Below are 12,558 nucleotides of genomic sequence, written 5' to 3' on the forward strand. Positions count from 1 at the left end.
AAATGTATTTACTTTACACTAACAAGTCTTACTTTTCATTTGAATAAACCAAACTGTTTTACATAATACTGATGGCTAGACAGAAAATTATAACAATATCTTTAGAGTAACTACATGCCTTGTGCACTTTTTACAGTGTAAAGTTATATGAAATTTAATTTTGAGCTGTTTTCAAATAAATCACAAACTGATAACACCGAATTACATTAAAAAAAGTTTCATATAATGCCCTAAGATAAATATTTAGATTTCACTGGTCTGTAAAGTTTTTATGTTTTGCCTCAGACTCGCGATTGGCTGCTGCTGGATTCAATCACGTGATAAAGCATTTAAAAGAACGCAATCAGGACAATAAACACCACAAATTGTGTTTGCATCCCTGAACACCATGAAGACCGTTGCTCTGCTTCTGCTGCTGACTGGACTGTTGGCCCCTGGACAAGGTGGGTGACTTTAGTAGCATAAGCTTTTTGTGTTATTTGATATTTGAACATATTCCAAACTTAATTGGGTTTGATATGTATCTCTACTCAGGCTGGAAGAACAACTATGATGATGCTCTAAATTTTGTCTGTCCTACAAGCCAGTCAATATCCTCCATAGCGAGGTGAGTTGTGCTTATTAATGTGTTCTGCTCATTCAAGTTGAATGCAGATTCCACCTGAAAAAACAAACAGATTTTTGGCAGATGGCACCCACCATTGGCGGCTGGTGCTAAAAAATTTTAGGGGGGTGCACACAAAATGAATCACATTGTTAATATAAGCTTTATTATCAGTAAAGAAATCATTAAACATTTTTAATCATCCAAAAAAATATAAGCCATTTATAATAATGTGATTCAGAGATGAAGGCCATACGTTATCCACACGAGGGAGCCACAGGATAAATCTGTTTTAAAGACAGTGAAAATAAATTGATTTGTAGTAAAACATTGCATATAAATAAATTTAAATAAAGTAATATATAGTCCAATATAATAAGTAACTTATGCAAAAACTGTAAATACTAAATACTTGTAGACCATTAATTGTTTTGAACCAATTATAATGGTATTAACAATTTATTTGTCAAGTTGGTAGACATAACTGAATGTATGTCCAATTAAAGAAGGAACACTATAACTATATATATATATATATATATATATATATATATATATATATATATATATATATAATTTATATATTGTGCTTCTAATAATACTAACATAAACACTCACAATTTACTTGAAAAAAAAACGTCTATTGTGTAACTGCATCATCCACATAAACCATTGTACCCCTACGATCGAGTTAAACTGCATTGTTTCAGTTACTTTGTGTAGTTGCCCACAACGATTTGGTGACAGGACTTTGAAATAAAAACAGGGAAAACGATATAAGGCATGACTTGCATTGCATCTAGCGAGCAACCTTTATCCAAGCTCCATGATTCGTATGTTTGTTTTTATTTTTTTCTTCATCTGAAAGGCTTGTGATAGTTATTTTTTTTTAGATAAAATCGAATTTACTTTCATCTCGGAAAAGATATTGCACATATTTGACAGTCGAGAACGGTCCAATCACATGAGGACAATGTATAAAAACAATATTGATTGGCTAAGATCTTAAGTAGGAGGGTCTGGGGCACTCCCCTCTGCGCCCCGAGGACAATCTGAAACAAGCCAATCAGAGCTCAGCCTCACCCATTTGGCCGGCGTCCCGCATACACGAACAAACGAAAAACAGTTTGGATTTTTTTTTTTTTTTTAAACAGGTTCTAAGATGATTACCAGTCGAATAGTATGACAAAATAATGCAATTTCGTGATTATTTTGCAATATGTATTAGACTTATTTTTTACATGTTAGTAGTAGTCTTCATCCTTGGCTAACTTGAGGGGGGCGGCGCCCCCTATTGACCAGCCCCCACTGGCACCCACAAATATCAGTTCAAAGGAGTACTCCAGATAATTTACTCCCCTCCATGTCATCCAAGATATGCATGTTTTTCTTTCTTCAGTTGCAAAGAAAAACATTCCAGGAATTGTCTATCAATGGTGTTCAACGGATTAATGGTTAAAAATGCAGCTTCAATGCTGCTCCAAAGGGCTCAACGCATCCCATCCACTGAATAAGGGTGTTATCTAGCAAAATGAAGAGTAATTTTCTTAAATTAATATTTAAACCATTAACCACAAATGCTCATCTTATAGCTCTGCGATGCACATGTGTACTCTGTGCACTGTTTTAAGGTTTTTAGGATGTGTCAAAAACCCTAATCTCCTTCTTGCTGCTCTAATTTCAAAATCATCTTTTTTCTTTTTTTTGTAAAGGGTGTTTGACCTTCGCACGTTCACTTTGTAAAGACTGGGTCAGTACTTCTGCAGCCTTTTTAATTAACTGTAGTAAACCACAGTCCACAGAAAAAGCATGCATGCGCATCACAGAACAAGATGAGCATTTGAGGTTAGAAAGTATATAAATTGTAATTACAAAAACAGATGTGTCGCTAGATAAGACTCATTTCTCTGCTGGGATCGTGTGGAAGCTGCTTTAAAACTGCATTATTACCCTTCAGTCCGTTGGGCACTATATGGAGAAATCCTGGGTTGTTTTCCTAAAAAAAAAAAAGTGATTGAATTAAAAACTAGAACCTCTTGAGAGACATTGGGGTGAGTAAATTATCAGGAAATTCCTGAAAGGTGAAACATTGAAAACGCATACCAAGCGGAAACAATAAATGCATCACTGTTGACAACTTTTGGTTGAATCACCACTTTCTTTCTCCATTCCAACTTGTGTTAACAAAGTGAACACAACAATGTTCGTGAGGACCGAGTTTGGGACTTTAGCTGTCAAGACACCTACGGCCAGAGTGGATGTTACTGGACAGATTACGTCAACGACTTTGACCAATTGGTCCTCTTTGAGTGTTCAGCACAACATGTGATCGCAGGAATGAGCAGCTACCACAGCAACACCCATGAGGACAGACGGTGAGCTCTGATCGACTGATTCTCATCTGTAAACTTTGACTCACTTGTGCTGATGCTAATACCATGTTTTCACACAGCTGGAAATTTTACTGCTGTAACAGTCCGGTTTCTGCGAGCTGTCATTGGACCACATACGTGAACAACTACGATGAGTACTTCCACTGGGCTGTGCCCTCCGGGAATGTTCTGGTGGGCGTTCATAGCTACCATCGAAATGAACCAGAGTGGGTATAATTTATTTACTCCTGTTGTTTATAAACATTATTATGCAAAGCTTATTAGACAATAGATTGTGAGCGCTGTTAGTCACTAATGTGTTGTACTTTCAGAGATCGGCGATGGGCGTACAAGTACTGTGTCAAGGAAAACCGCTGATTCCCAGATTCAGTATTTTACAGTTCATGATGAATATTCTCTGAAATAAATGTATGTTGAAAACAAACACTGCCGCTAATCTGTGTGTGAGTCGATAGGCTGAAATCATTGGATTAAATCCTGCATTTTACATTTGCAGTGACATGATCTGTGATTTGACCAACTAATTAACCTCTAAATGTGCCAAATCCAGACACTGGCTTTTTTTTTTTTTAACACAATACTATAATTCATTCCAGCACACTGGGGTTGTTAAAATGTGTCTGTGGTCACGTAGGCTTAAATACTACATAAAAACAAAGCCTAATTTCTACATTTTTACTTTACTTGATCATGTATGTTTAAACAAATTGTATTCCCTTACAATTTAAAAAAATCTTAATCCAGTCTTAAACCACCTGTGATTTAAAGGAGACCTATTATGCTCCTTTTTACAAGATGTCGTGAATGTGCCTGTAACATTTCAGCTCAAAATGGCCCACCGATCGTTTTATTTTGTGGAAATGTTTCTTTAATTCCAAATGAGATGTTGCTCACATTATAAATGTACTATTACGTAACAGTTACACAAGATAATATTGAACGCCTAACAGTTTTGGCAGTTACGTCTTTTTCTTTTTGCAAAAGTAGTTCTTAATGAAGCCAAATTAGAAACAATCCAGTGAACATTGAAGTATCCCAGGTATACTAAATGTATAAATCAGGCTTTGACTGTGGCTAATTCAATTTTAATAACTTTTTTTTTATTCTAGTTTAATCTGATCAAAATGAAGAAACAAGTCTACTAAACTATACTACAAAAAAACAACAACAACCTTAATCTACATTTTAAATCAAAAGATTTACTTCCCTTAATCGGGTTTAAACTTAAAATTAATACAATTTTAATAAAACCTCAAAGGTATATTTGAGTCCGTCAGGATATTTTAGGTTCAGTGCATAACAGTCCAAACATCATGGCACAGTCACATGCAAAAGAGGGCAACTCATTTAGTACTTCCACATCATCAATGACAATGGAAATGTCCAGCGCACGACTAAGAGCATTTTTTATTTATTTTTTTCACGGATCACAAAAAATGTCATCGTGGTCTTTTGCAATTCTCTCTCCGCCTCCTTCCTCTGGTCAGCCTAAAACATAGAAGAACAGAGAGTAATCGAGGGACTGTGGAAGAAAAAGAAAACAATTTATTTCTAAATTTAGCTAGCTGTCCTATTATGGAAGTTAATGTAGAGCCCATCATTAAAATGTCTTCATTGGTGTTCAGTGTAAAAATAAAATTGGTATAGTTTATTACAAGAGTAGAGGAAGTGATGACAAAATAAAATTTGGAAGACTTTTTTTTTACACTTTCTTTTTGAAATTTCTTTTAAACACTTGAGTAGTTCGCGTTCAGAACAAAAATGTACAGATAATGTACTCACCCCCTTGTCATCCAAGATGTTTGTCTTTCTTTCTTCAGTTGTAAAGACATGTTTTTTTTTTTTTTTTTAAGAAAACATTTCAGGAACACTGTAAAAAATTTCAGACCCCCCAAACTCAAAATTTTTTAGTGACTGATCACATCTAAACTTTTCAATTGGCCCAATTGGATATTCTGCTAATTGAATTTTATCAATTGTGGCAACAGTCTGTTAACATTGGCTCAATGAGAAATAATATATTGAGCCAATTGAAAAACAAATAAGTCTACCAAAGATGTTATTGGCCCAATTAAATATTTAAAATTGTGGTCGCATACATTTTTTGTTTCACCTAATTCAAATATGTATATCAGTAAATGTATATTGCTAAAACAATCTTACTGAATTGTTTATTGCCTGTTGTACCAAAAGAAAAGGAAAAAAATATTAAATGACGATACATTGCCACATTTTAATCATTTTTTAATGAAATCTTCAACATAATATGAAAATTCTTTAAAATTATAAATACACAGTAAACTTTCTACAGTATAAAATGTAATAATTAATCTGAGATTACTTCAACCAATGTTCAGTGTATTGCCACTGAATATTACCAATATCACAAAAGGTATTCTGAGCTCATGAAACTGCATCTACTTAAACATTAAGTGTAAAATACATTCATATATTAAAAAATGTCAAAAACACCATCAAATTTAAGTAATGGGGAGATTACTTCAAGCAGTGTTTACAGTAAAATTCTGTCATTAATTACCCTCATGTCGTTCCATATAAACGTAAAAATAGAGTAAAACTCTATTTTTATTTGTAATTTCTATATCAAAATTTATATTCTATATCTTAATTTGTTTTCTGAAGATAAACAGGTTTTTATGCGTTTGGATTGAAATGAGCGTTAGTTATTAATGACAGAATTTACATTTTTGGGTTAACTATCCCTTTAAGTCCTTGCAGTACTCACGATGAGTGCATACAATAATCCAAAGAGTACAATAAATGCATTTCCTAAGTTGTCAAGCTCCACCTCCTCTTCCAGGACAACGGAGACATTCAATCAATCGGTCGCATTTAGTTATTCAGGGCTTTTAACAATACAGGTTGTGTCAAAGCAACTTTACAGTATTAAATAAGACAATAGTGTCAATAGTCCCAAAGTTCGTTGTTGCAGCAAACTCAGATTTGCAAAGGTCTCATCTGGTTCCCATGGTCTTGCGCCAACGGCCGTCTAGGTGAGGAGTTCTTTACTGATGATCCGTCTCTGGAGCTGATCGAGCTGATTTGGTCTCTGCTGACATTCAGGGCTGTAGAGCTTGTCTCTAGGTGTTGATCCACCATCTGGGCTGGGTACAGACTGGATCTGGCGGCTACTGTGACCTCGGAATAAATAAGAACAAAACAGACTAATATTAATGTAGAGGCCATTGTTCTTACAATGCAACAAGCACATTAAGTGTTATGGAAAGTGTTCCCAGTTCCAGTTGACCTAACATTCAGCACATTTGACATGGCTGTTGAGGTGCAAGTGCCACTGCTTACCATTTCAAGAAGGTCCATTTTCATTGCAGTTGTGTGGTTCTCCAATGGCTTGGTATTCTGCAAAAACAAAGTATAAAATAGCAATGTCAATACTAAGTCTACATTAGAATTAGCAGTCTACATCCAAGCCATGTCTCATGGCAGCTCTCAAGAAAGCAACTCCTGACAAATTACATCTAAGAACTAATAGTATTTGGCATTAATATGAAACAAAGATTCACTAAAGATAAATACTCACTGTGAAATTCGTAATGGTTCCTTTTCTATACCAAACGGTGCCTCTTGAGCACAGACCTGGCAATGGTGGGTTAAACTAATGGGAAAAAAAAAAAGTTATAGCAGAAACATATTCCTTGTGTCTCATTAATTCTATATAATCATTATACAGTGAGATAAAAATAATTTAGCTGAATAAATAGTAACTTTGGGTAACTGTGAGATAGGGGTGTGTAGTATTGATAAAAAATATATCTTAATATTTTCTGGGATATTATCAAAAATGATCATTAAACAATGTCTTGCTGAGTGTGTTATTATGCTGGTATGTATCTTATGGACTTCTGTAGCATCTGAAGTGACAACGAGATGTTTTTACCATAGACTGTAAAAAATATGGACGTAGTGTCCGTGACGTCACCCGTAGGATTCTGAAGCGCTATTTTGAAGCCTATAGTGGGCGGGAGTCGGCCGTCGCCATCTTGGAATCGCGTCACCGCACGTCACTCCCGGATAATCAAAAATGGGCAAAAAGGCGGGACGTGGGTGGAGCTGGTTGCTGAAACCACGCCCGCCTAGCGCGCCAGTGGTGAGAGCAGCGGCAATCCCCCTGTCACTCAAGTGACCACGCCCTTAATTATGCAGAACTTTAAGGCTTAATATAACTTAAACGGATGAGTTATAAAAAAATTCACCCCCCTCACAGTTGACATGAAGAGCGAAATTAGCTATATAGACCAAAACCACTTTTTGAACCAGGCTGTAAACATACTTTTTTCTGCTGTAAAGTTGGGCATTTTAACATGGGGAGTCAATGGGACTGACTCCCTTCTGCAGCCAGTCTCTAGCGGCCAGTCGATGAATTGCAGTTTAAGTCACTTCCGTGTTGGTTTCAATAGAGAGAGCGGGAGGTTGCCCCTTGGTTTTTACACATGATTATCTCAGCTCAAAGAGACATGAATGCATTTAACCCTCATTTACACATGCAAAATAATATTTAGATATTTTAAACATAAAATGTTGAATACTGATATTTGGAATTATGTTAAACATGAAATTAAAACCACCAGTAGGTGTCAGTAAGTCCATGTTTATAAGTGAGTCATTGCGATTGAACCGAATCATTTAACGGTTGATTGATTCATTCAGAATCAAACACCGTCATATTGCACAGACACGCAAACCAGTGCCCTGGCTGTGTTTGGAAAGATTTTTTTTGGCGAAATAAAGTAAAAACAGGCATTATTGTGTCTAAAATGCAAGTCCTTTAATATTAACTTCTTGTTTATTGAACTGTTGTATAAAACCAATATCAAATTTGCAATCATGCGTCTTTTTGGCGGAAAACGTGGCACTCTGCGTGATACCGATTTTGAAATTACTTAAATATATTTTCTCAGCCTCCCCATATCATATGTGCTCAATCTACATGCATTATAATAGACTAATCAATCATGCAGTGACAAAACGCACTGTAAACACGCTTCCTCACAAGTCTAACTTAATCTTCATCACACATAACGTTAATGTATTCGTGTAGTGCACTCTGTCAGGCTTGTTTTTTGGTTTTTGCGATATACAGCATAATGTGAAAGCCCACATTGATAAAACAAAATTATCAAAGACGATATACGTTCTATGTCGCACACCCCTAACCTTACCCAAGAGGTAAAGGCGTGAATTCACAGTTATTCGGCAAAATACAATGTAATGTACGTGACTCATGACTTAAATACAAAGCTCAGTACTCACCATAACTTTAAGGATAGAAAATCCGTCTGTAAATGATGTTTTGTCGCCCTCAGCATCGTCTCAGCTTTCTCGTCGTTCTCCCGCTCACAGGAATTTGAATTCACTCCACCAACGGTTTCTCTCATGCGCATGCGTATTGGCCTTTTCTGCTGCAAAGCTTGTTCGGCTAAAACAGATTTTTCACTTCTGCTTGGTAGATTGGCTGAGCACATTTTAATATGTTTGGCGAATATATATTTTTAATTTTAACTTCAGACCTTCAGCTAAAATTTCTTCAATGCATTATTTTGTTTGGGGATAATTATTGGCAAGCAATTAATTGAGTCAAGATTTATTTGTCAGTTTCCACAATTTTTCAAAACCGAAATTTTTTACAGTGAATGTTCTCCATTTAGTTGACTACGATGGTGCCCCGAGTTTGAACTTCCAAAACGTAGTTTAAATGCAGCTTCAAGGAGCTCTAAACAATTCCAGCCGAGGAAAAGGGGACTTATCTTGAAAAACGATTGGTTAATTTCTAAAAACATTTACAATTTATATACTTTTCAACCTTTACCCAAAGTACACACAGAGCCGGACTAGAGAAGATGAGTATTTGAAGTTAAAAAGTAAATACATAAAAAAAAAAAAAAATTATATATATTTTTAATAACCGATCGTTTTGCTAGATAAGACCTTTCTTTCCTCGGCTGTGATCTTTAAGAGTCCTTTAAAGAAGCATTTTGGAAGTTCAAACTCAGGGGCACCATAAAAGTCCATGATATTGAGAGAAATCCTAAAATGTTTTACTCAAAAAAAACTAAATTTCCTTACAACTGACGAAAGAAAGACAAGAAGGTGAGTACATTATCTATACATTTTTGTTCTGACAGTGAACTACTCCTTTAAACACTTGTACAATCAAACGCTCCCGTGTGTTGACCGCTGTAGACAATCACAGACATATTTGTTGAGTGCAGTACCACAATGGCCAATCAGAGGCATTTATTAATTTACTCCGTGTTCAAAATGCATTTTTAGGTAAACCAATCCCTTTTTAGAGTAGTTCACATTTAAAATTGTCATTATTTACACGCCTTCTTGTCATTTCAAACCTGTATGAATTACTGCCTTCTGACCAAATTTGGAACAATGTTGCTAACAGAAGAGCACAGCCCCATTTACTACAGTATTATTGAATGGACACAAAACAAATGCAAGTGAATGGGGGGCTCTTAACAACATTCTTCAAAATTATATTCTTTTGTGTTCTGTGGAAGAAAGTCACACAGGCCGATGTGTAAATGATAACACAATTACTTAAACTACTTTAAAGCTATGTCACTACCAAATCAAAATTTCCCCATATTTTACTCACCCTCAAGGCTCGAGAAGACCTTAGTTAAGACCACAGAGCCGTGTCAAGCAGTTCTTTGATCGATAAATGCACTATTTGAAGCTTTAAAAATAAACAACTCCCCCCATTCTACTGCTTGAGAGTAAAATGATGTGTAGGATTATAACTTTGCCTGTATCATTCTTCAAGAATATAACCGTACTTAGTTAGGATGCCTTGAGGGGCGAGTAAAACATGGGCAAATGTAGATTTGGTAGTGAAACATAACTTGGTAAAGCAAACCTGGTTGGAGAAAATTTCAGTGGTTTGAATTGTCTACATCAGGGGTTTTCAAAGTCTAAGACAGTGGGCCTCCCTTTTGACATAACTCACCCATTGGCCCATTGGTAATATACGATATCGCTGGAAAGTGTCCCCAACTAAGCAAGCCAGAGGCGACAGCGGCAAGGAACCAAAACTCCACAGGTGACAGAAATGGAGAAAAAAACCTTGGGAGGAACCAGGCTCAGTCGGGAGACCAGGTCTCCTCTGGCCAGACAAAACAACAGTTTGTACCAATGTCTGATTTTAGAGAACTTATCAGGATCCCGTGGTGTAGCACCGATGGCCGTCAAGGTTGGCGAGGTCTTTATTGATGATCCGCTTTTGGAGCTCATCCGGCTATTGAAGTCATCTCCAGGTGGTGATCCATGATCTAAGCTGGGTACAGACTGGATCCGGGGGACTGGAGTGACCATCTGATCCGGATACAGGCTGGGTCTGGTGGCTACGGTGAACTCGGAATAAAAATTAAACAGACTAATATTAGCGTAGATGCCATTCTTTTTACGATGCAACGAGTGCATCAGGTGTTATGGGAGGTGTTTTCGGTTCCGGTTGACCTAATTAATGCAGCCTAACAATCAAACGGATTTGAATTATAGGAATGTGTTCATGTTTTATGTGTAAACCAGGTTAAAGAGATGTGAAACTGTGTGTGTCTGCCTCCCGAACAGTGTTAGGTAGATTGTTTCTAGATAAGAAAATGATCTGCGGCCCGCAGTTGATTTTGATATTCTAGGTATTATCAAATTGCCAGAATTTTGAAAACGCAGCGGACATGAGGGACTATAATCAGGGTTTCTGCAGATATGAACAAGTGAAATTTAAGACTTTAAGACCTTTTTAATACCACCTTATATGAAATTTAGGTTTTAATATCAGCAGATACTATTCCACACAACATATCCCCATAAAAGTACCACTAGAAATATCTGATGTAAAAAGCACTGAGATTACATAATTTACACAGCAAAATTAAAAGTAAGATTAATGTTTTCAATACATTTATTGATTTATAAATATATACATTAGAAATGTTGGGTGTGGAGGCATACTTTTAAACACCCTAAACTACCAGCAGGTGGCGGTAAGTCACTTCATGAGCGAGTTATTTCAACTGATTCGATCTATAGCAAAACGCTGATTGGAGAATGCTTCTGCTAATGCTGCATATTGTCTAATATGTAAGTAACTAATTTTTTATTAAGCTAAAATTAATGTAACATTTGTAATTGTGAGAATTTTCAGCAAAAAGCTCACTTGGTATATTACTGAACTATATCATGTTATAAATAAACTATACATTTGAAATGTTTACCTCAGTGTGTTTCTTTAGATTGCTGTTACATTCATTTGTTTTAAAGTATGTCACAAATAGACCAGAAATACACTATCCATTATCAATTTCTGTTTACGTTGAATCTATTAAAATATGAATCTTTCTTGCCTTTCGATGCTTCGCTAGTTGTTTTTGTTACTCCAGTTTTAATCAAGCGGTTTGTTCGGTCATGCAAGTGTAAAAAAAAAAAAAAAAAAAAAATTTTTTAAAGTATTTCGAAGGCTGGCGGTCAGCTAGCTCCACCTATATTTCTTATTATTATTGATAACATTATACAGAAAAAGGTCGTTTGACCTGTATTCTGCTACTGCGATTCTGAAGACGCAGTAACTAGAAACTAGAAAAAAAAAAATCTAGTTGGTAGCAACTGGCCTTAGCCAAGCCCTATATTCAGTTTTTTCAAGCTAAGTGTCGCTAAACTTGCACTTCCCCATTGCTAAAAAGTTAAATCCATTTTACTTCTGTGGTACAATCCGAGAGAGACTCGCGCCAATAACAGAAAGCTGATTGGCTATTGCATGCTGGTCTCATTTGTAGTTTAAATGCAGCAAATTATATTTGGAATTGTGAAATAAAGAACTACAACACCACGGAAACAACAAAAAGAGAATTTAAATGAGCATTAGAGGTAGCGTTACATGGACATCAGAAAAATAAGACTTGTGTAAAATTATTTAAGGCCAAAGAACAGCGAATTTAAGACTATTTAAGGCCTAAAATTTTGATTTTTAAATTGTAGACTTTTTAAGACCCCGCGGAAACCCTGTCTTCAAGCCATATCGGATATTTTTATATGAATAAACTATAGATGCAATTCCATGCTAATTAATAGCCTTTATCAATTTATAAAATACTAGCCAATATAAATAATGATTTTGCCTTATTCTGTGATGCAAAACCACGTTAGATCACAAAAGGAGGGTATTTCAAACACTCGACTGGAGCAAAAACATGTTATTAAAATGTTCTCAATAGACAACGGGTTTGTAAACAGACTTAGAACAACGCAAAATCCATGCACGTCTTACTGAGGTAAATTTAAACTTAGCATGCAGAGCTGTCTGCGCTATATAGCTCTTGTGGTACTTCGATTCTAAACATGTACCTTTCTGCACAGCGCCGTTTCAAGTCAAGCGCCCCTAAAAAATCCAATTGACATTCTCGCGACTGCCGGATTCGTCTGTTGGACGGGTCGGCACTGGACATATAGCTGCATTGGCGGGCTTGCCAAACAGAAGTGAATTCACGACATGGATTTTCTAATACCGTCAATACC

General features: G+C 36.0%; 1 protein-coding gene and 1 long non-coding RNA gene across 2 annotated transcripts; one reads left to right on the forward strand and one right to left on the reverse strand.

Moving 5' to 3' along the window:
* Positions 1-388: 388 nt before the first annotated feature.
* LOC141345375 (hemagglutinin/amebocyte aggregation factor-like) lies at positions 389-3,354 on the forward strand. The gene is made up of 5 exons (XM_073850231.1): positions 389-443; positions 535-607; positions 2,794-2,979; positions 3,057-3,203; positions 3,309-3,354. The coding sequence occupies exons 1-5, from the start codon at positions 389-391 to the stop codon at positions 3,352-3,354; spliced, it is 507 nt and encodes a 168-aa protein (XP_073706332.1).
* A 1,954-nt stretch (positions 3,355-5,308) lies between these two features.
* On the reverse strand, positions 5,309-8,655 carry LOC141346210 (uncharacterized). Its single transcript, XR_012357159.1, has 4 exons — positions 8,287-8,655; positions 6,557-6,631; positions 6,319-6,375; positions 5,309-6,156 (listed from the first exon to the last, which is right to left on the reverse strand). It is a non-coding gene; the product is annotated as an uncharacterized lncRNA (long non-coding RNA).
* Between the last annotated feature and the right edge of the window lie 3,903 nt (positions 8,656-12,558).

Source organism: Garra rufa, chromosome 11 (genome assembly GCF_049309525.1).
Source record: "Garra rufa chromosome 11, GarRuf1.0, whole genome shotgun sequence".
NCBI lineage: Eukaryota > Metazoa > Chordata > Actinopteri > Cypriniformes > Cyprinidae > Garra > Garra rufa.